Source organism: Plectropomus leopardus, chromosome 11, assembly GCF_026936395.1.
Source record: "Plectropomus leopardus strain MGB_pleo_1.0 chromosome 11, ASM2693639v1, whole genome shotgun sequence".
Lineage (NCBI taxonomy): Eukaryota > Metazoa > Chordata > Actinopteri > Perciformes > Serranidae > Plectropomus > Plectropomus leopardus.
The window spans coordinates 16,830,586-16,854,175 of NC_142186.1; the positions used below are offsets into that span (position 1 = coordinate 16,830,586).

The 23,590-nt window shown below is 40.9% G+C and overlaps 1 protein-coding gene across 5 annotated transcripts in view; it reads right to left on the bottom strand.

Moving 5' to 3' along the window:
• Positions 1-23,590, bottom strand: part of ptprub (protein tyrosine phosphatase receptor type Ub) — a 191,324-nt gene that overhangs the window by 93,217 nt on the left and 74,517 nt on the right. For 4 of the 5 annotated variants that reach the window (XM_042489528.2, XM_042489526.2, XM_042489527.2 and 1 more), the window contains exon 3: positions 2,870-3,141. In XM_042489528.2, coding sequence (XP_042345462.1) covers positions 2,870-3,141 — 272 coding nt within the window. Of the gene's footprint in view, positions 1-2,869; positions 3,142-14,091; positions 14,231-23,590 lie in introns of those variants that run through there. The other variant, XM_042489530.2, reaches the window with a different exon arrangement.

Below are 23,590 nucleotides of genomic sequence, written 5' to 3' on the forward strand. Positions count from 1 at the left end.
CCCACACATGAGATAAAGGCAAGGTCATTAGTAGTTTAAGCTGTTCTATTAAAAGGCTGTGCTGCCACTACTAATTTAAGAGTTAGGCCTATCTCTTTCTCCTGTACTGTTTGTACTAGTCCTCCTCATGAGCCCGTTATAAACTTCCTTCTCCTAACTGGAGCCTCTCATCGGAGACCGCAGCACAATTCTGACTCACCTATGAGCCATCACTGTTTACTGGGATGCTTACAGGACTGTAAGACAAGAAAGTACACAACTCCACTGGGGGAAGAGGAAGGGAAGACGAAGAGAGCATAAGCGCTAGGTACACGACCAAATGCAATACTAAAAAGGAAAAGAGAAGGAAAGGAGAAAAAAACATGTTATTATTGTATTTATGACTTATTTGTCCTGATGTGGTGATAGGTCATAATAGTGGTTAGGGAGTCTGTTATATAACAGAGAGATCACAGTGTAGCTCTCACCGCATCCATCAGCAGGGAAGGGCTCCTAAGCAGCAACACTCGACCATTTTCAGTACACTCTTTGTTAAACATTCATAATAAGAGCAGCAGCCGCAACTGAATACATTTAATAAGGGTATTGTAAAAGTAATGATTCATACTGAAAATGCCATGAAAAGAAAGGAATCCGACAGTGAGGACCTCATTATTTGTTGCACAATTGAACTAATGAACAGTTTCACTGGCAGGGGTCCTTGCCGGCCTGTTTATGAGGGCCAAAGCTCAGGAGAAGGTGTGACTGGCAGTACCACTGATTAGTAGACTATGCAATCCTCTTGTATACTGATTTGTAGCTACTAAAATGACACCTGAAAATATAGTTTATCTAGAGCCGAGGCAGCTCTACACATCTTAAACTTAATGGGTTTTCCCACATCCAGGGTTTATTTCAAACGTATTTCTAAAAAGCACTCCCCTTGTCTTACTGTCTGTGTTCTCGTTTTAAATATGCATCAATGACTGTAAAAGAGTACTGAATTTTAACAAGACAGACAAGGGATTATTTTTCAACATTTCTGTAAATAAGGAATGGCAAAAATACTGATACTTTTTCAATACCATGAGCTTTAAACAACACGATCTCCGGCAATTATACATTTGATAGTATCAAAAGAACTGAATCTTTAAAAAAACCTAATTATATTCATACTATATTCAGATTTTTTAATTTAGACTGAACAGATTAAACAGAGGAAAAAAAATATAGACTCGTCCTCAGCCTGTAGCTCTTACAGCATTCTCTTCAGCAACAACCCAAAATGTGACTGGATGAGTATGTTCAGTGACTTTTTCTGTGCCAGCACTGTGTGCAAGTTGTTCATAAAAAAAGGAAAAGTGAACTTATTTGTGAGCCAGAAATAGTCCAGCACATATCCCTTTATAAAACCACAACTTGCTGTTCTTTTACACCACGTCACTGTCTTAAATAGGCACGGTGAGCACATTTATTAAGCTAATGGCACGGTGGTATCTTGCAAAACTTGGCCTGCTTGTTTGGAAAAGGGCTAAATAAAGTCAGGCTAAATTTTAGAGAGGGCTTGTTCCAGTAAATGCTTTGTTCCTTACAATCACTGTACTGTTCCAAATTAAAGCTTTATTTGTCTTTTTAAGGAAAAGGACATCCAGCCTTTTTTGAAGAACAATTAATCATAAAAAAAAAACATGCATTGACACATGACACATTAAAACAAGATAGCTGATCATTAGAATACTAACTGTAAAATAACAAAGTTTTTCAGTATGTGATTCAATAACTCTCCATATTGACATACTGTAGTTTTAAACTCACTTACTTTTGGTTCTGGCTTTTGGTTTTCAGATATTCAGGGGTGCCACTGGATATGAGAGATATGTCAATCCTCTCATCTAATTTTCAGCAAGACAACTAAGTTCATTTCTCAAAATATCTTTTCCTTAAACAACAAAACCCAAAAGGGTTTGACAGTGTGGCAAAGACTTCGGGGACATTGTACCTCTTTGAATGAAACAAAATTATCTCCATTTTCCCTTTGTCAAAGTGCCAAGATGTTTAAAACTTATTATTCAGAATAGTAGTAGATAGCTATTCCTCTTTGAGAGAGAGAGAGAGAGAGAGAGAGAGAAGTGTGTGTGTGTGTACTGTGTGTCTGATACCTTACTTTGAGATCATGTGATGTTGTTAGAACAGTGTAAGCCTGCAACTAGCCCTCTATTTGCACAAGGTACTATCTTTTGCATAGTGAAGGTCAGATCTTGCAGAGCCGAATAGAATTTAATTAAGTCGGGGGGATTGACAGTACTTGATAAAATGCACACTAGTCAACTTAATTGCTTTTTGACAGCTCCGCAGAGTTTGCAGAAAAAAGAAATTGGATTAATAGATGGATACCCCTCGTGTTCACCTAACTGTGCCATCTGCAGACCAAAGCATGTCAGGCACTAACAGCGGATGCCAGTCAATGTCCATCTACTGTAGCACTAAATAAAAAATGTTGGCGTTGGCTGGATACACCGTGCAGAGGCCTCAGTGGGTGAAATCTCTACCAGGCATGCCCACAAGAGACCTGGTTAGGGCCCTCGAGCACTAGCGTTCACAAGGGGATCAATGCTAATTAAATTGCAAATGCAAGTAATTAACACCAGATTCACCTCGAGGCTAAAATGAGTGGTGATCAACCGAGCCTTACTGTGTACCATTTTTCATCTGAACAAGATGTCAGTCCATGGGTCTGCAGATCTAAATCACTAAAATGAAACCTCTCTTGACTGTTCAACTCCTCAGCTTCATCTGATTTCATTAACACATCATGAAATCAAAGAGACATTAGTCACATTGTGGCATGTCAGAGTAATGAATTTCAAGCTGAGAGGGATAGAGATTATACCTGGTATTCATTAGGCCAGAAGGTGCTGACAGCCAGCTCAACCTGGTGCCACTGCTTGGCATGAGACCCTGACGTGTTCCACACCGGACTGCCAAGTGGACCCCCGTTGACTCGCACATATGCCCGTAGAGCCCCCGGACTGTGGCCATCACGACTGTACAAGAAGTAGCTGAATTGGACACAGTGCGTGTCGTTTTCACTCAGTGTCTGCAGCAGCAGCTGAGCACGATGACCCACGGCATGCTGGGAGGAGTTCACCAACATATAGGATCCTGGAAGGAACAGAAGAAATCCATTAGTTATTTATAGTATTCCAACTTTGTGGGTCATCGCCACAGTTTATCACTTCTGCCATCTGTTAACATTTTCATACATGTTGCCATATTCCTGCCTGAGTCTTCAGAGAACGACTCATGTTCAGGAAAACTGATTTGGAAGCCAATGTATTTATATTTTGACAGTGAGGTATCAGCTATTTAAGGCACAAAAATATTGTTATATTTTGTTTATTTTAAATCATTGTGTCCCCTCTACACCGGCTGTCATACATGCGTCAGAGACAGACGTCATCCACAAGTTGTGGCAGTGAAGCATTTGAAAAAGTTAACAAGCAGCTAAAATGCCTGCAGTGTTGAATCATTTTAAATTGGAAATTGAAAGCAGCCAAACAGAAACTTGAAATGTCTGCAATGCCCATCTTTCCACAGGCAGCGATACATTTTTAGTCAAGGTTTTTTATTCATGGATCTTTCTATCAGAACATAATCACAGTATTTGTTTTCTGAGTTGGTTACTTAAAACATGAGAGCCCTTGAAGGAGAGTCATGACTTACTCAAGTACATATTGTGAAGGTATTATGAAGTACCATTTATATAACAAAAGGGACAGGAGATACTCATAAATAGATTAGTTATAGTAAAGGAGCTCTGTATGTATAACATAAATAACTTAAATATAGCAGCAAACAACAATTTGCTATGTAAAGCTAAATTGGAGTAATGGTATCCTGGGCTTCACTGTTCTTTTTTGTGGTAGACGGCCCGGTCTTGCATGGATGACTGGCTAGCTAATTAAAAACTGCTCCGCACTGTGTTCATATGGTAGTTACTGCTGATATCAGGACATTGCATTGTAGAAGCGCAGCACCCACCCTCTAGTTTATCTGCATTTAGCACCATTAGCTCTGTTAGCACAGTTGGTCATGTTAGCACTTTTGCAATTTTAGCAAGTCAGCTGCAAGCAGCCACCTCAGCCACATCCATGTTGAGAGTTGTGTGCAGACAATCTCTGAACCACAGATCTTAATATTGTATAGAGCTCTTTCAATGAGCTAATAATTTAACCTTAACCTTGAATGACAAAAGTGTCAGTTACTAAAAATGAACTATCATCAATGCAGCGGAAAAAAACAGAATAAGGTGCCGTAGTGTCAACTTCTTCAACCAGTCTTTATATTGGGAATATGACTACAGCACATGTTTTTCAACTGTAACTAGATTTACAGATAACTGGTGGGGTTTGTATATGAGCCACTGAGGGATTTGTGTGAAGCAGACTCATATGAACCAGAGCAAACATGTCACAAAGGAGCAAATCCGCTTTTGACCACTTTAAGCAGGGTGAATCCACACGAAGGAAAAAATGAAAGCATTCTCCTGCAACTCATTGTTATATGTGTAGGCGGTTGATAACCGGAAAAGAAATGTGCCCTGTTGAATATGAAAGACACAATCAGAATGCACCAGTGAATACAGGAGAGACACAGAGAACAAGTGAGAGATGGAAAAACAAAAAAAAGCAGACAGACTGAGCAAAAGAAAGAACCGATGGCAGTTTTCCCTCTGCAAGGTGACGGCGAGGTAGAAAACCAGATTCACAAAACCCCCCAAAGTCTCCTCTAATCAGGATAACATAACCCCATTGCCCTTTGCCTAGCATCTGTCCCGCCTTGAGTCTGTGCCCGCTAACGTGATTAGCACAACAATGTTGGGAGACCTTCCTGTGTACTCATATAATCAAGCCTGTTGTCTTTGTGCTCCAAGGTCTCTCTGTTCTCAGTCAGAAATGAGCCCGAGAGACCAGACAGTCACAGCCTTGGCGCCAGGTGTCCTGAAGACATTTGTTCTCCACTCAGATGGAGTAGCATGTGAATGCTGAATTGTCAGTCAAAGAATTCCTTACATCCCCACACAGAGTTCACCTCTAAACTGAGAAACACCCCCGACACACACTCCCGAGTGTTTTCACACCTTGTACCTCACTATGCAAACACAAATACTCAGAGTTACGAGCACAAAACTTTTACTTGCTTTCAGGAACAGAAAAGTAGTTTTCGTCTTCCTCTCTACTGACTAAGTGCGAAACAAGACACCTGATGGAGTCATCTGCTTCTTCCCCAGCACCACCCCATCACTGAGAAAACACTAATTACCTCTTTAAGTGCAAATAAGATGAAATGCCTAAATTCACAGGCTGATGTTTTACATAATGAGATTGAGATTCACAACCCTTAACCCCAAGCTATAAAGAAAGTTAAACTGAGGAGCACAGGGAAGTAGGGACGGTCATTATCTGGAGGCTAGAGTAGCGGCCTTTACTGCAAAGCCCCATTGCCCTGCAGCCACTTGTCAACAGCCCCTGATTTGTGTCTTGTCCCAGGCAGAGGATCTCGGCACTCTCATTTCGCTTTGCTTAATTAGATCTTTCAGAATCCGTCTCTTCTCCTGCACCCTCCAGGCCCACAAGGGACTCATAAAATAATAGCAAAGGGCTGAAGTGCTGCAGCCGTACTGTCCTCACTGCTGGTTATATCCTAAACGTGTGCCCCATGTTTTATATATAGACATCATTAACACCTCTCTGTTGACTTTGCAATTTACTATAATGTCACGTGGGGACACATGAAGCAGTCATTCTGACGCCCTCTAACCTCTTTTGAGATTCAAATCGAAGGAAGGTGAAGTCATATAATTAATAAGGTGCTGTATGTGAGTGCATATGATGTATGAAAATGAAAATGTCCATGAATTAAACATTTTGGCAAATTAAATTGTGGTCCTGGACACATTCTGTGCAGTAGTCCTGATATACTGTGAGATAATCCATGACAGCCCATTAAATATGGATATTATGCATAGATTTAGTTCACATAATATGGCAAAATCTCATCCCTGGAGCCAACAACATGGTTCTCAAAGAAGTATTTCACCGATATAAAGAGGGTCGTCACATAAAACTGGGCCTTCTCTGCAGTAGAAAGACACAAATACACTTGAAATTGATGCTACATGACCAGAGAAAACAAAAAAGGAAAAAACCTGTAACTACCAGAGTGCGCTGTGCCACACCAATAAACATTCCCACTGGTGGTTGGCATAATGCGTCCTAGTAATAGCCGCCATCTGGCAAGAAATGATCTTGTGTCACAGTTAAACAGTAAGCTAAAACATGTTGCTGAAAACATTTAAGGTGAGACATATGCAACTCACTAACAGAATCTTGGTTTATATTTGATCAGTGCTGCTTAGTTTTATTGATGATCTCCATTTCTTCAGCCTCCCCACTTTGACAGCTAAATATGGCACTAAAACATAATCTTGGGCAAAAAAGGCAGTATAGTATAACCCTGAAATATATTTGATCAGCATTGCTGAGTTTTACCATTTAATTGGATTTCAGTCTGAGTATAAGACAGTTCTGTTTCTTGATCCAACTCCATATTCTTTGTGTGCGCGGTGGAAGGTGGAAATGTGGAATACAAAAATGTGGAAGTACAGTCTTCAGTTCGAGCAACAGACCCGAGAGTTGGAGAAACTCTGCCAGATAGCGCATTTTACGACATTTGGCTAGGAGGGAAATCTAGGGAGGGAGGACAGAAATCTACGCCTACATAATCTAGGAAAATAACATTTTTCCATGTTTTATCAAATGTTCTGTATAGGGCAGCGACTCTTTCAATTCAATGGTTTATTGTGAAGTTCACAAAATGACAGGAAACAGTGAAAAATGCCGAGGATACATCTGAATATTGTTTGATTTGTCCGACCAACATTCCAAAATAAATACGGCTTGAATTCCTTGTCATTTCAATCAAATAACAGGTCAAAGCAGCAGGTTCTCACACTTTAGAGTGGTTTTTACTTCAGTGATGGTCCAGTTAATATTAACCTTAAGGTCAGTCAAATCATCTCTACCTTTAATTGTGGACACTCTGGATAACATCTTCAGAAGAAGCTGGGGAGATCAGGAACCTGGTCCCTTAAAGTTTTGAAGAGGTCAGTGACTGTTGCTGCCTCAAACACACAAAGTAATGATGTCATTCTTCCTTGTATTTATCTGAAATGTATATATCAACCGGAAATTTTCAGCCTGTTGTTATCATTAAGTTCATGATTGTAGACTTTTACTGTAACCTTCACTGTGTCATCAGCACTTAAGCCTTCATAACTTTGTCTCGCAGTTCTGACAGTCTCTTTGTTCTTCATGAAGTCGTCTCGGCTGTCGGCTCAGTGAAACATAATGTTTAATTACCCTCTTGTGTAACAGGTCCATCAAAGTTCATTTAAAAACTGCGTTCATCAATAACAGCAATGCTTTGGTCTTACTGAAGGCCACAGACATTTAACTCAACCACAGGATGTTGCTAACTAGATTTTCTAATCAGTATCTTGTTTCTAAAACATATTTAGACAACATTAGTGTTGTCATGGTACCAAAATTATGACTTCGATACGATACCCACCCAAAGTATCTCGACACCGATACTGACATGTTACCATGGCAAAAACCTAAAACACCAAGAAATATGACATAACAGAAATGAAGGGCTTTAAAAGGGGATGGCAGATGACAGGTATTTACACTGCATTTGAGCTGTTTTATTATCAGTTTATTAACATTATTGTAGAAATGAACTTTTAATGGAAATCTGGCATTTAGCCATCAGTTTTTTCTCATTTTGTAAAGTCAACAAAGGGCTATATTTATACTGCACAAAAGAGGGTGCTATAATGTAATTACTGAGGGGATTTATCGAAGGAATTATAGGCACCTGATCAAAACATATTAACTCAGTCGTCTGTACAGTGTTTTTTGGGGTTTTATTGTTTTTGTTTTTTTATCTTTGTCACACGTTGTGTTGTCTTCAAACACAAGTGGGAGGTAAGGCTGCCTCAGCTGGGTTGTTGCAGATTTTGCTGGCACGTGTTTGTGTGTCTCATGCGATGGGAGAGATATATGAGTTATGCTAATGTTAGTTTCAATAGTTTAATGATTCAGTTTGATAGCCTATAAAAACGACACACACAAATGACAGTAAGTGTAAGTCTGTCACTTTGTGATCAGGCTCTAAAAGATCAGGATTATTAGCCTGCACACCACAGCAGTGCGCTAAAGTAGACTCAACACAAACCATAAAATCGCCTCCTTATTAATGGAGGTCCCCGCTATGTATGTAAGTATGGGGGCATGTACTCATGTTATTTATCACATTCACTAGCCAACCTGTCGCTCTATGAATTCATTAATCAAGTCTGCATGTCTGTCGGCGACATGCTTTGGATGCTTTGATGTTTTAGACACGGCTTTGTGTTGTCCATGGGGTCACACTGACTGTCAGCGGTGTAAACGAATAATACTATTTTTGCTCTTTGCGTCTGCTTTGTCAACAGTCAGCAGGACGAGCATCTGAAACTTTAGCAGTCACGGCTCTCACTCTGCATCTCACCATGAAGCAAGTGTTTGTTAGGCACGCCCACAACACCCTGTGAGAGTAACAGCACAGCTCGGAACAACACACACACGCCCTCCGCCCGCAGGGAGTGTAAAGAGCGCGCACTCACACACAGAGCCTCACACTAAAACACAGCTCTCATTAAAAGGCTATCATTCATAAAGTAGCAGTATTAAAAGGTTTTATTGTATCATTTTGAACAGCTGGGAACCACGATACTTCCGTAGTATCAGTATACCGTGCAACACTAGACAACATTTTGTTATAATAAATCCGCTGTGACCCACAGAAGAAAGAATCTGCTGTTTGACTTAAAGAAATGGAAACTAATGTGTGTGAAATATGCAAATATTCACTTTATACCTCCCAAGCCATAAAGATAACATTATATTGCCACTCAACTGATTTACTGCATATTTATAGATAAACTATGCAGGATTTTCCTAAAAAACAAACATGTATGGACTCATACAATGTAATTCCTAACAGTCATCACTTACAAACAAGTAGAAGTTTGTGAGGGTGTACTTATTAACAAAGACCGTTCCCCATGCCAGAATTGTTTTATTTTCTTCTCATTTTGCCATGGGCACGACATTTTCTGGTCACAATGCGCAGGTGCAATCAGGACTTCACAAAAAGCTGGCCACCAGACTGTGAGCAGCACGCATCCAAAAGGAAGCAAGGCCAAACGCTAAAGGGCAGAATCTTGTTCTAAAACAAGAGTGAATCTGAGGTTGCCTTTCACTTTCGCTGGGGATACTGTTTTCAAACAATAGCCGACAGTTCCTTGGTAGTGTAACTTTGAAAACATCTTTCATTCCAGCTAACAGTTGTCACCTATGTGACCAAAACCTGTTTGCTGGTGGTTCTGGACACTTCTACTTGAGTTAGTCTTCACCTTTGATGTGGTTGACCACTGTATTTTAGTTGCCAGCATGGGAAAAAAGGTTGGCACAATGGACTAATCTCTAAAATGGGCTTGTTACTATAAGGGCAGAAGCCTTTTCATTTTTCTTTGAGACGTTTTACCATATCTGCCTCCCTCGACTGTGGTGTTCCCCAAGGGTCATTGTTAGGGCCACCGCTATTTTCTATCCATGCATATAAAAGAAAAATTCAGAGACTCTTCCTCTTGTGCCACAACTTGGCCATACTCATCATCTCCTATAATATTTAATTACTTTTTTTTTTAAATTGAGTGACTTTGGCAGTATAGTCTTGGTTCCTCCAGGTGAGAAACATAGCCGAAACTATTCATTTGCTTTTAAAGCAGTAATTCACACACAAATTCTCAAGTTTTAGTGAAAATGCCTGTGTTGTGTGAGAATTTGTGAACTGGTGTTTTGATATATTTTTGCTGTTTTTAAAAGCCCCTTTTACTCCAAGTCATGAATGCTCCTCATTGTGCAGGCATGCCGGAAAAACAAAGTTTTCTTTACTAATTCAACGTAACACAGGGTGAGCAATTGATTTTCATTTTGTGGTTGAAGTATTTCCTTACTGCTCATAAATTTAAAATTTTTAAAGTAATTCATGTTCCCATGTCCTCTCAGCTGGACAACAGTATAAAATGTATTTAGGCTTTAGCCAAAAGTAAATTGACGACCTTCTGAAAACACAGGACAAAAAAAAACATCCTCCAACTCTTTCCTCTTTTCTGCCTTTAAGTTTTAGAATCAATTTTAAGATTTGACTGATAACTTTTAAAACTCTACATGGTCAAACTCCCAAGTACATTATAGATATGTCAATCCCACAGGAGTCTCTGGGCAGCCAAAGATAGAGGTCTGATTACCAAGAGTGGCCTTTTCAATCACGGGCCAGAAGGTTTTAAACTACATTCACTTCAAGCTATAATCAAACTCGCTTTTATCTGATGGCTCTCCTGGTTTTATTAGGCCACCTTTTAATTGCACAGATCACGTCTGTCATTTTGTACCTAGCTATTATTTCCTTTAATTTGTTACATTTTTAATCTTTGTTTTACAATGAAAAATCATAATAAAAAAAAGAAAATGCTTTTATTTGTAAATAACTATTCATGGCTACATTTTTATTAAAAGGCAAATCCTGGAAAATGAATTAAAACTCAGATCAAATCTTACTGTGTAGCACTACCATGTATGCCCCACACACACAAGACAGCACCTTTCATGAGTTATACTCCAAAGCACCATGAAATCTGATAAAGTTCCATCTATCCATTGATGCCCCTCCCAAGGGCAAAAGAACATCCATAACAAGATTAGGCCTGATCCAGCACATCATAATTCATAACGGAGCACTGCTGGACTACAACCAGGTCACAGGCTATAGGTGACACTATCTGTGACAAGCCACAACAGAATACGAAGGGAAAGGAGGGCGATAAACAGAGGGTGGGGCTTGAGTTGTGCAGCATTGATGCATTAAGTGAGGTCGAAAACGCAGACGCAGAATTGTTAACATGGGAAAGTAAAAAATAAAAGAGCAGAAACAACATGAAAGCAGAAGGCTAATGCATAATTTTAAAAATGTACAGAGCGACCTATTCAGCATAGCTTTCTTCATCTGACATCCAAAGCCAAAGTAATCTCAAATACACAAGAAACGAGAGGGAGCAGAGGTCTGAATTTAATGGGATCAGTGGCTGTGTTAGGGTTTAAGATGCGTCCTTGAAGCTGCTTGCTGTATCATTACTGGTCAGCTCTCAGCACACTGGCCTTGACGCTTGTCTTTTCACCAGGCACCTTCACTCTGCTCTCTTCTCTGCTCTCAGAAGGTCATGTGGGATTTCAGACTCAATCTCTAAGGGTCTGATGTCCCCAAACTGTCTGTTTATTTGCTGCTGTCCGCAATAACCTTCAGTACAAATAAATAAGTGAGTAAATAAATAAATAAAGTGGAGTTCAGAACATTGGCCAAAAAAGCACATTAGTGTTGTCATTTCCCTGATGTTTGGCCTCCCTCTGAGAAAACTGGCTCGCAAATGTAAAATTGCCTCATCGTGTAGTGAAATCGTTCACAGAGCAATAAGAGCTCTCAGTGGAAGACGCAATCACAGACATAAACACCTTGTCGCTAACACCAGAAGTTAATGTGTTTACTGCCCATCACTGTACAAAGCAATGACTAATCAAGTTATTCTTTGGTGTTTTTTTGCCTGTCTGACCTTGCGGATAATTCAAGGCAACTGGAGTTATGTAAAAGTTAAAAAATAAAAGAAAAGAAAACATAGATGGAAGCTCTGATAAAAGGAAACCCGTTGAGAGGGTGGACAAGTTCCGTTCCTAATGGAAGATCTCACACAGGGATAGAGCAATAATAAGACATCACACAGACTTAATCTACTTATCACAATGACAGCGTTCCTACTGGGAATCTCAGGCTGACCTTATACTCAAAAAGAAAAGCAGCACAACTGTTTCCTGTAAACATACAGCTGTCATTTTGCTTGCAGATTTTCTTTAGCTGCAGTTTCAGGGTTTACATCACAGTTCTGTATTTGTTGTGACCCAACATCTGCCATCATGTAATCATTTTATATTTTTAGAGCTGGCCAATTAATTAGGAGCACTGTTGGTTTGTTTATGCACTGCCACACAATCTCGATCTGCAAAACAAAACTTGACAGACCTACCATGTCTAACGGTTGCTGAGCAATGATTGGACTCTTACTGTTCAGGGGAGGGGTTGAGCAAACAGGCAATTCTGTGATGTTGCAAAAGCTCGAATAAATCAAATATAGGTGGCAAATTTCAATTTTCAGAATTAATGTGACATTTACTGTCACACATGCCATGTCTGTGCTCTCTAACTCACTTTATCTCATACACACACACACACACACACACACCATAATGTTAGACAAGTGAGAACATGGGTTTTGGGTGCAAAGGAGCCTTCTTCATTGCAGCTGGATCAATAGAGCAGACTGCCAGCCTTGTATCAGGGCATGAAGGACTGACAGGTTTTCCATTCCCAAGGCTGACACACCACCTGAAGTGCAGAACCTAATCTCATTTTCACCTCCCACTCTTTCTATCATTCACAGCTCCACCTCTGTCATACTTGTTCGCTTCTATTCATATCATTTTTCATTATCATCGCCGTCACCCATCAAGCAGCTTCTCTCTCCTGCAACTTTAAAATATTCAAAGCAGCGTACAATAGGTATCGACATTTTCTGTTCTCAAAAACTGTCCACCCCTGTGGCTGTGGTATTTCTCACTGACCAGAAATCAATTTCAAATGACATCTTCTCTGTCATTTATTTCTAAATGTTAATAATGGAACAATATTCACTTCATCAACTTATCATTTTTCACCTGTGCACCGTCTATCTGGGCTTTTAAGTATTTTTGAGACATCTATACCCCATGTCATCATTTCTTGATGTCACTGTTCTCAAGAGCTGCAATTTAAAATGTGAAAAAAACAGACCATTACTTTCCTTTCTGTCACACTGTGAATTAGGCTGCACAGCGCCACGGGGCACTCTTAACCTTTTACCAGTGCTTTTCCTTTGTCTACACTCTTAACAACCCATCCTCAATTTCTCTTTTTAACTTCGTCTTATCATTCTAAGCAAGAGCTGTGACTGGTTTCTCTGCAGGTCTTTATCGCCTCAAGTAGAGGGCCAGTAGACCATTACCCACGCCTCTGGGGACAGCCTGCTGTGCACAGGGTGGAAATGGAGAGTGAGAGAGAGAGAGAGTATGGGGGGCCAGCTGAGGACTGATGTTCGAGCAGAAAATAAATGAAATACAAGTGGTGCTATTGTCGAAGTGGCCTGTGCCTCCAGCGTTTGAGAGAGATGAGGCCACGTCAGCAAGTGTTGTTGTTGTCTTCTTTCCAAGGAGATGGGGGGGGGTGGGAGTGGAAAGGTGCATTTTCTCAACAGTCTGCTTGCGTTGACCTTTTGAATTGTCCTCCAGGCAGTTCAGGATCAACTGCCAGATTTGCCCAGGAGAGAGGCGGATGAGTGGACACACGAGAAAAGAGAAGGAGGGAGGAAGATGTCCAGATTTTGTTTGCACAGTCTGTTTTTTGTCATCATCTAATGCGACTTCCACACACAACCACACACACACACACATACACACAAACACAATGTATTGGGCTGTGTCAAAAACAACCCCCTTATTCATATATTGATGCCCTAAACACAGTAATAGACACTCCGTAGTTTACTCTATATTGGCAATACACAAAGATTTTAGACAATGAATCATTGTAATTTTGTACCTGACTGACAGCAGCAGTGTTGCAAAACAATGTTCGCGCAAAGAAGTGTACAAGGTGCATGGAGACTGCTGTTTTTTCCAGTGTGGGAATTTTTGAGGTCATTATTCTTCACCTCTCACACAAATTACTGCACACAAAAAAGCATATCTCTCAGAGTTGGATAATCTTACAAGAAAACAAAATATTAATTTCATGATTGGCCTAGGGGTTAATGTACTAACTGTGAATCACCACCTCAGCTTCATGTGTTTTAAAACTCACCTTCACAAGTATGCATTCTCTCTGCATCATTATATTGCTGGAAGACAAAGTATTGCTGATATTCGGGGCCCAGGAGTACTCCTTAGTGAGTCTTAGTTTTGAGTAGAAGGGGAAACTTTCAACGAGCACTTGAAAGAAACTGACCTTCCAAATACCACACCAACTAAGTTCAATGATTAGCTCCTCCTGAATGCTTGAGAGTGTGTTAATCAGTAAAATCACACACTGTAATCCTGGATGCTCCCAGCACAGCATGGTGCATGGCTGACCAACCATGGTGTAGACTAAACCACATGAAATTCCTAATATGGACAAAGCATTTTTGAAATAGTAGAATTACTTATTTTCAAACCAAATAAACAGAAAGGATGCTCAGGATTAGCAAAAACATCTCCTGTGCAGGCACAGACGACACACGTCACACCAGCTGTGCATCCGAAACACAGCCAGACAGAGAGAGAGGTGCTGTCTGCTGCAGGCCAGAAAGCACCAAAAGAAAACCCTTCACATAATGCCCAGATCTTGACCATATGACTGAAATTAGTGACTCATTAAAAGAGATTAGCTCAGCTTTAACTGCCAGAAATGCAAATGAATAGCATAATCACAAAATTGTCTTTTAATGCATTCTGGATTGTTAAAATTTAAAAGATCTCAAAACTGAACAGTTAAATACTGATTAACTGTAACTACGCTGCTCAGTCCAAGAAGTGAGCAGGTTCTGCAGCAAAACTAGCAGCAAACAACGGACCATATATACCTGTAGTATTTGATTAAATCGAGCACATCGCACTGTCAAAATAAAATCAAAACATTTTTCATAGTTTGATTAGGTGTACTGCAGAAAGTTTCACAGAGAGCTCATACTTGATTTCCATGTCCTTGTTGACTTTACAGGAGCTTGCTACCTTTTGCTGCACAGTGTGTGCTCTATGACAGTGTGTGTGCGTGCGTGCGTGCGTGTGTGCGTGCTTGTGTGTGTGCGCACAGAACAACAAGGATAAGATCACCCCTGGGGCTCTAAAGGTTGGTCAGGGATGTAATCAACCTTGTGGTCAGCCTATAACCTCTATTGCAGACAGACAAACTAGATAACCAAGAGGCCCTGATTAATTTTGTCTCCATTCGGTCTGTTAATAAAAAAAAGTTGCTCACCAATGAGCCATGCATCACCATTAGCAGTCTGGTCAAAGGGCAATCCCATACTGCTGTTCTGCAGAATGAACATGTCATAGGGCCCTCTAGGCCAGCAATAAACTGTGTTTAGCCGATTGAGACTGGCATCATAAATTACCTGAAGGATAATCAAAGAAATGTTATAATGGAGATATGGAAAGGCTATGAAGGTAGCCATTTAATGATCACGTTTATTGCTCCAATTGTGTTTTGAAGGACAGAAATCAGCTGCAAATGTCAGACGTATTTGCTTCTGTGCTTTGCCACTGTAAGGGAACTTGATGCTATGTGGTTCACTTTTGGGAGCGTGCAGCTGATGGACAGCTGTGGTATGCCACACAGTTTAGCTGCCTTCTTCTGGAACATACTGGAGGCCAGAAAAGCTGTGAAAATACACTCTGTGAACATGTGGAGAAAGAGGCTGGGACCTTGTTGTCATCCTGCTGCGTTGTGGCTCCAGGGTCTTGCAGAAATCCATAAACCTCGCCCTCAGCAGCACTTTATCAGCTGGTCATCACCCTCAGAGAACATATCACAAAGCCCTGAAAGATGTGCTTTCTCCCTAAAGCGCAATTAGCCAAGAGCTTCCATAACAGCAAATACAATATTGATAAGTGCTGGGCTTCGCTAAGGGTTCACAGGTCTGTATCTTTCACCATCCATCATCATCAATACACAGGGTATTCTCTCCATTAGATGAGTGAAATATCAGCAAGGCCTCTCAGATTTAAAGACAGCTGCATCCATGCATCGTTTGCACTTAATGGGTTCTGTAACTACTAAATGTTGCATACAAATCTAGTGTTTGTGGACACATTCATAGATTAACATTTACATGACATCTAATTATATGCATGTTAGAATATCCGCTGAGCATATGTTCAGCTGAAACTCAGGTGCGACTCTCAGACGCTTTCGCTCCAGACAATACACATATTGCTTTCCAGCGCTGCCCTACATTCAACGCCTACAGGGTATTCACACATTCCTCTGCGAGGCCTGCCCGTTTAGTTTCGCTGCAGCATTCAGGCCTTGAGGGCGTCATCCCAGTTAGAGGCTCCCCTGAGCAATACAGGCATGGACAGAGAAGAGAAAGCACATTGTCCCCCATTATGACAGTGCAGCTACATGCAAGCCTGTCTGTGTTTCCAAAACTGTTGCATAAGTTTAGACTTAAAGCTCTGTGTGCGTATCCACCTGACCTTCACTGCTGGGATGCTTAAAACATTATTATGGCCTTAGCCTTGACCCACTCTTTGTCCTGCCTCTCAGCACCCCAGGAGGAAGAAGATAAAATAGAATGAATTAATGGGGCTCCATTAATTTATTTCCTGTATGCCCATTGTAACAGAAAAGCTAAATTTAACATTGCTGCAATGGAGAGGCAACCTGTTCAAAGAGTTTTCCCGTCTTTCTCTGATATAGTCTGGGTTAATTTCTTGCCCCTGAGGGACTAAAATAGGAAGAGAAAATGAATGAGTGAATAAATAAATAAATGAATATTAAATTTCTCGAGGATGACATTGCAAATCATACCACCTAATGAGACCTGAGATAGAAGTTTCTCTCACTGGACACAGAGGAGAAGCAGAGCAGCTTTGTGCCTGCGACATTCAGAGAAGGAGAAGACAATTCAGCGACGGGCTTTTCTGATTAGATTTTCATTAGCTCCTTGTTATCAATGACTGATCCCATTAACAAGTCAGCATGGCAACATGCCCCTGTGGTAAACTGAGAGGCGCCAAGGGATGCAGGGCGCAGCCGCATAATAACGCACGCCATGGTTTGGTCATCCGTCTTGACACGGAGCTAATGAGATAGTCACGAGAGGAAATGAATGGCAGTTTGCAAATGCTGGCATGCTTGAACGTCTTTTTCAAAGGACTTCCTGAGGAAAACATAATTGTCATACTACATGTAGTTGAAAGATATTTGTAGTTTCTAAAGCTCCACTGGAAGTCAACATACTGATTTAATTGTATGGCTCTAGGCACACTATATCCCGGGATATTAGACTCAACAGCGATAAATCAGCATAATAAGCAATTCAAGCAAAACAACCCTATACACAATCTGCTCATTTTCTCTCCACACAAACACACAGCTTGCGCACACACATATACATCTAATCTTGAAATTCATGTCACAGTGGTGTCAACAGATGCAGCTTAAATGGCCTTCAGCACGATTTTTAGTAATTACCCAGCTTGTTTAAAAGAGCCTTCACCAGTGCCATCAGCAAAGTTGTCCGCCCACTCTATCCCTCCCAAAACACTTAAGTCCCCAATAAACTCTGCCAGCTTTTTCCCTGGTGGATGTAAACACAGTTACAGTGCTCCAACAATGACAAAGCATCTCTCCGGCTCTGCAGATTTGTATTGTGCGAGCGCATCACCACATTCGCAAACACTGTAACATTCATTTGGTTGTTCTCGCTGAATGAACGGTATGAACAATAGCATTGCCATGTGGCGGCGTGCAGCTGTACAGAAGGCGAGATTGTGTCCGCTGCATCACAGGAGGACTTTAGAGGCTGATGGATGGACAGGTGCCAAGCTCAGCCCAAGACGAGGCCACAGTCTAGATAGATAAATCTGAGGCCGACACTGATAGGCCGCAGAGTCATCATAATGACAGGCAGGCTGGAGCCAAAGGCAGGAGGCTGCAGTTGCGCCCATCCCAGAGGTGTAATGTGCTTGTGATTAACTGTCAATCCCCCCCTGTTTGGTGGGCAGACGTTCTATCTCAGTAAGAACCACTCATCATCGTGACAGCTACTGTAGCTCTGACCTTGGCCTCCATCAAGAATGCTGCGGACGTTTTCTAAGGAATTTCCGCAGATGTAAACAATTAATAGAGAATCTTTAGAAATGTATTTCTCATTTATCTCACCTATCTTTTATATGCATGCATTTAACGCAGAGTTATAAAGTCAGACACAGCACTCTGGAGGAGGTAGGACTGTGCTATACAGGCCTTTTTTATGGAAGGCATTTTACGTGTCAAAGTAGAAAAAGGTGCAAATAACAAAATGAAGGATGGTTGAATTCCTCTCGTGGATTCAGTTTCACAAAGACTGTCAGACTAGCCTATAGTGTCATCTGTTGCTGTCTGGCTCCTAACCATAGACTGTTGACTAAAAGATGGAAGACGCATCACCGCTTCCTCCCACTGTATAATGATGAAGTCAAAATGCCCCACGTGCCATCTGCCATCTTGCACTGGTGACATCATTTGGAGTCAGAGTTCTCAGAGAAGTGATCTCTGTGGCATCAAGCTGCCATCTGACCAATTGTGAGCAGTGCCACTGTACTTAAGTACACTGGTTGGCACACACAGCTGTCAAACATGTCAATAAATCCCATTTTTCTAGCATTAAATAATGAATTAATACCAAACTTATCAGATTTTTCTTATATTAAAGAAATAACTTGACCATACATCAGTGTGATAAGAATTACCTAAAATGACAGAAACAATCTTGAAAAAAAAGTATTTGAGATGTACTTTGAGTTTTTATTTTGACATATGGCTCAACTGCCAACATGGAGGGGACGGGCTTTATGACCTATACTGTAGCCAATCAAGATGTTTTGGCTTCATGTTTGGGGAGCCTTCATGTCATCCATCTTTATAAAAAACAAAGTCTGTGCTCTTAACTAGAATAAGTAGGACTGATTTGCTTTGAATTCTGAATAAATCAGGACTGATTTCAAAGTTAAAAAATGCACAGCCAACTGAGCAACTGTGTCCAACCGCTTCACTGCGTTCCCTCCAGGAGAGAAAATATTTGACTTCTGCAGGTATTGTTCATGCTGACTCACTGTCACGCTGTCGTGGCTAACCGGGACACTCGAGCAGAACAAAGCCATTGTTACATCTGTGGACTAAAAGTCATTAATACTAATGAACTATTATTAATTAATTAAACCTGCCCTTTTCTTACTTTGACAAGTCAAAATGTCTGCAGTGAAAAAGGTCTATAGCTCAAGGATTCTTTCTCAAGTATCAGTCTCACCAGCTTTCATGCTTTAAGCTAAATCCAGATCAACGTCAACTTCACTCTTGATCATCCACAGATGTCGCTATCAACCATTTTCTTTGCAACTATCTAATACTGATGAAGTAGTCTTTATAAAATGTTACGAGGACTACTTCATCATAAATGTTATTCATCATCGTTGTTAGCTCCAAAAGCAGAATTCAAATCATCTCTTGTATGAAGATGATGGCAATTAAAGCAAAACACATGCAGAACTTTCTTTTACATGTCAAATGTGTTGTGTGTACTGAAACATTTAGCTTGTCTAAGGATTTGCCACACAGTAAAATGATCACTTTATTTTTTTTTTTTAACTTTATTACACTATAAAAAGGTATAATGCCTCAAGCCCACGTTGACACTCTGTCAAGCATCAAGATTAAGGTAGAGACAAAAATATCAGATGTATGTCCAAATCTGAGCAAATAAAACCAAAACTATGTGCACTGATACCACTAAAGTTAAGTGAGAAATCTGTTGTTTTTATTATTTGACTGCACTGGACCACTTTTTGCCTTTATTTGAGAGCCAACAGCATAGAGAGACAGGGAGACATGGGGAGGGAGAGAGAGGTATGATATGCAACAAAAGCGTCCAGCCTGAACCAAACCATGGACATTTCAGTTATATGGTAAGAACCTTAACCGTTGTATAAAGGGCACACAGCAGTGCCTCCATGCAATTGAAGTTTTCCAATATGCCATGGCAGTGAGCCAACATGTACAATAGCTGTGCCTTTTTAACTGACTCAACTTAAATAGAAGGAAGCCATTTATTGTAATTAATTACACCTGCGCTTTTCCTCCTATGACATGTCAAAATGTCTGCTGTGAGAAAAGCCCATTAAGTTATACTTTATCGACCCTCAGAGGGAAATTTGTCCAATGCTTTTGACCGATCTTGACTGCCGGGCAGCATTACTCTAACACCAGGGCTCCACACAGAAAATGCTAAGAGTTGAACTCTTACTGTGAAATGGAAGCGCTAACCACTAAAGCCACACCAGTTAACACCAGCCGAGAAAATATGCCACTGCATATGCAAATATAGTGAGAAATTCAATACTCGTACTGTAATATTCTCGAGATAAGCTCTGCTCAGCGACTGTGGTTGTCACTTGATGAGAAATGCCTGTTGTTTGGACGCAAACACCTGCTGTGTGTCTAGAAGCTTTTGTGGCAACACGGTGGAAATCTATGGAAACTGTGAGCACTAATTACTTCGTGTTCAAAACAATATGTGCTAAATTTGCTCTCACTTAACAAAATAGTACAGGACCTGATGATGACGCACACATCTATTGACATAAATGGCCGCCATCTGGTTTTCGCTATCACTACTCTTCAGTGTTGAAAAATCACATCTGTGTACATCAGAAGAGCTGAGCCGATTGAGAAGTGGGTTTTTTTTTCACTATAAAAGTAGTTTCTGTTTTCCAAAGCTTGGCAGAAAGTGTGCTTTTCTTCCTCTGTTTTTGTTTAACGTCCCATCGATTACTACCTCTGCTGGCTGAGAGCAGAGAGTGTTTTTTTCCTGGCCCTCTTTGTGGTGCCTGTCTGCGGTGTGACATCCTTGTCCTGACAACGAGACTATGTGAGAGGAAGAAAAACCTTCAGAAAAAAAAAGAGAGACAAAGACAGAAATGCAGTAAGGCAGCAAAGCAGCACAGCAGAGTACTCGCTGAGTCTTTGTTCAACACACTGCCTTAGGTACGCAACTATGCACACTAAATACAACCAAGAGTGATTAAAAGAGACACAGACAAAACAAATTTAGGCCTCGTATTCCTCATGACTCACACTTTTTCCTCACTTCGTTGCATGTAAACTGTTGCCCCTCTTCTTTCCTTCCTTCTTTCGTTTTTTTTTCCCCCCCAAGATTAAATTCAATTTTGGAGTCTTATTTTGTATTTATTTCTCTTCTATCTGTGTACCTTGAGGAATTAATTAGAGCTGGTCACACATGACGGGCGAGGCAGCGTCCAGTATTGGGATGTCTGTCCTCCAGCGTGGCACCAGCCTCACGTACATGATATACATTCGATGCATGGTGAAACAAACTAACTTAAGCTGCATTCTGATGATTCAGTGTGTCCTTGTAAATGGCCCGTAGAGAAATAAGAAAACAATCATATCTGAACATGAGCATATTGCATTCCTCTTGCACTGTCAGTATCTCATGGATCAGTTTTCCACTGTCAGCAAGCCGTGAGGGAATTTCACGCATGCAAACTTGTGATAAATTTACAGAATGTTGGTGTAGCCATCTCCACAGTGGGAAGAAAGCTTACTTTAAAATAATCAATAAATCACAGCACACGAAATCTTTTTTTTCCCCCTCCAAAACTCTCCTAGTTTTAAAATCTCCACGGACATCTCAGACTCTACTTCTCCTCGTTGTCTGCCAGGGCTTTATCTCTTGCTTAAAAAGGATCACAAACTGTCAACTGCCAAACTCTGAAGAGCAGCAGCATGGCCATTAGGCAACCGTGGAGACTGCTGTGCTCGCTTCCAGAGGGTTTGAGAGAGAGCAGCTCTGAGAAGCCCTGCCAAGCCCCAGCCTAAGGGAGCTCCTGCAAGCTCAGGGCCCCTACTTCTGCCTCTACATCCAGGCTGCACTCATCAGCCAGCCTTTCTGCAATCAACAATAGAGCCAGATGGACCGAGACCGACCGAATATGCAGCCCTGAAGAATAACGCCCAGAAATAAGTCTGTTAAGACAAAAAGACATTCGTTTTGCAGGTTTGAACAGGTGCACTGGCAGAGATCCTCCTGGTGCTCAAAGTGCTTTTAACCTGTTTCTATTCAGAGGAGGTTTGCTGAGCACAGTCCATTGTGGACCAGAGTAGGATTTTATCAGCTGGTATTTCTTGCCACATGGACATTTTGAAGACTTCTCCAGGTTACTGATCAAACTATCTACTCTCCTATTTCATGCAGTACATTAATGCATGTGAGAGAGGAGATGCTGAAGATCCAGTATTTTAATCTCGATTTTTTATATATATATTTTCTGTACTTTGTCATATCTTATCACAAAAATCCCCTAAAATACTACAAAAATCCCCTAAAATATCATGATATTATTTTAGGGCAATAAGGCCCAATGCTAGACATCACGTTTGTTTTAAGATGTCAATAAAACATGGTGAACTAATACGGGGCAGAGTAACTGGGATATATGTAGATGCTGGCAACCTGTTGTGTGAATTTATCTTGTTTATTCAGTAATTTTTCTGCATTTTTTTTCATTTTATTTTCTTTCTTTTTTTTAATAAATAACTGGTTGTCATGGTTAAGGCTGCTGTAGACACTGCTTTTGCTTTTGGAAACAATAAAAAAGCATGATTGAAAAAAAAATGTCATTAAAAACAAAATGTCATATGAGAACAGTATAACTGACTGTCGCTCAGTAAGGTAGAGTCCAGCAACAACCAAAGGATTATTTGTATTTTTGGGTGATTGTGTGTGATCCAAACTGATGCAACGCTACTCTATTTTGCAATTACTGTACCTGACAGAGACAGCGTTGAGACGGTGCCCACCTATGTCACACCAAAGTTTCCTGAAAGCTTTATGTAGGTATTTTCAGCGAGCACAGTGAGGCAGAGATTCTGTATGCATGCCTCTGATTTACCCATCAACTTTTGTGGGTCATAATGACAGCAGATTCATATTTCCTCATGGGTTTTATACCATATGCTTAGGTATGACTTTACTTCCACTCAGTGCATAATAAGCAATGACTATACAATAACACAGCCCTGACAAATATCCCCCAGTTAAACTGCTCTGTATGATTTTCAGTCCGATCACACCAGATATCCTTCAACTAAATTCTTCTAGACGTTTGCTTGACTTTGTAATGAAAAAAAATATCACCAGTCCCAAAGTGGATGGCTTACTAATAACCCAAACAAAGCTTCTCTGCCATCTGCTTGCTGGTGTGTGTTGCGTTCAAAGAGCCCGAGGTCTTGCGAGACCAAATGCCAAGCGCGCCGGAACAAAGAGAGCAGACTGTACATTTTCTGTGTGGTGCCGCGACCTGCCAAGCCTCCCAGGGCGTGAGGTCTCCGCGAGATGAAGCACAGCAGAGCCGCGGGGGAGAAGGAAAAAAGGACGAGCCTGAAAGCCAGTAGCATTAGAGACGAGCCTTTGAACTGGGGAGTGGGCTAAACCTTCGCGCTTAAGACGTCAGAGAGAGGATTTACAGCTGCACCCTGCCACTGTAAAGCACCCAGGCATGGACCAAGGGGTCCATCCATCATGCACACATATACA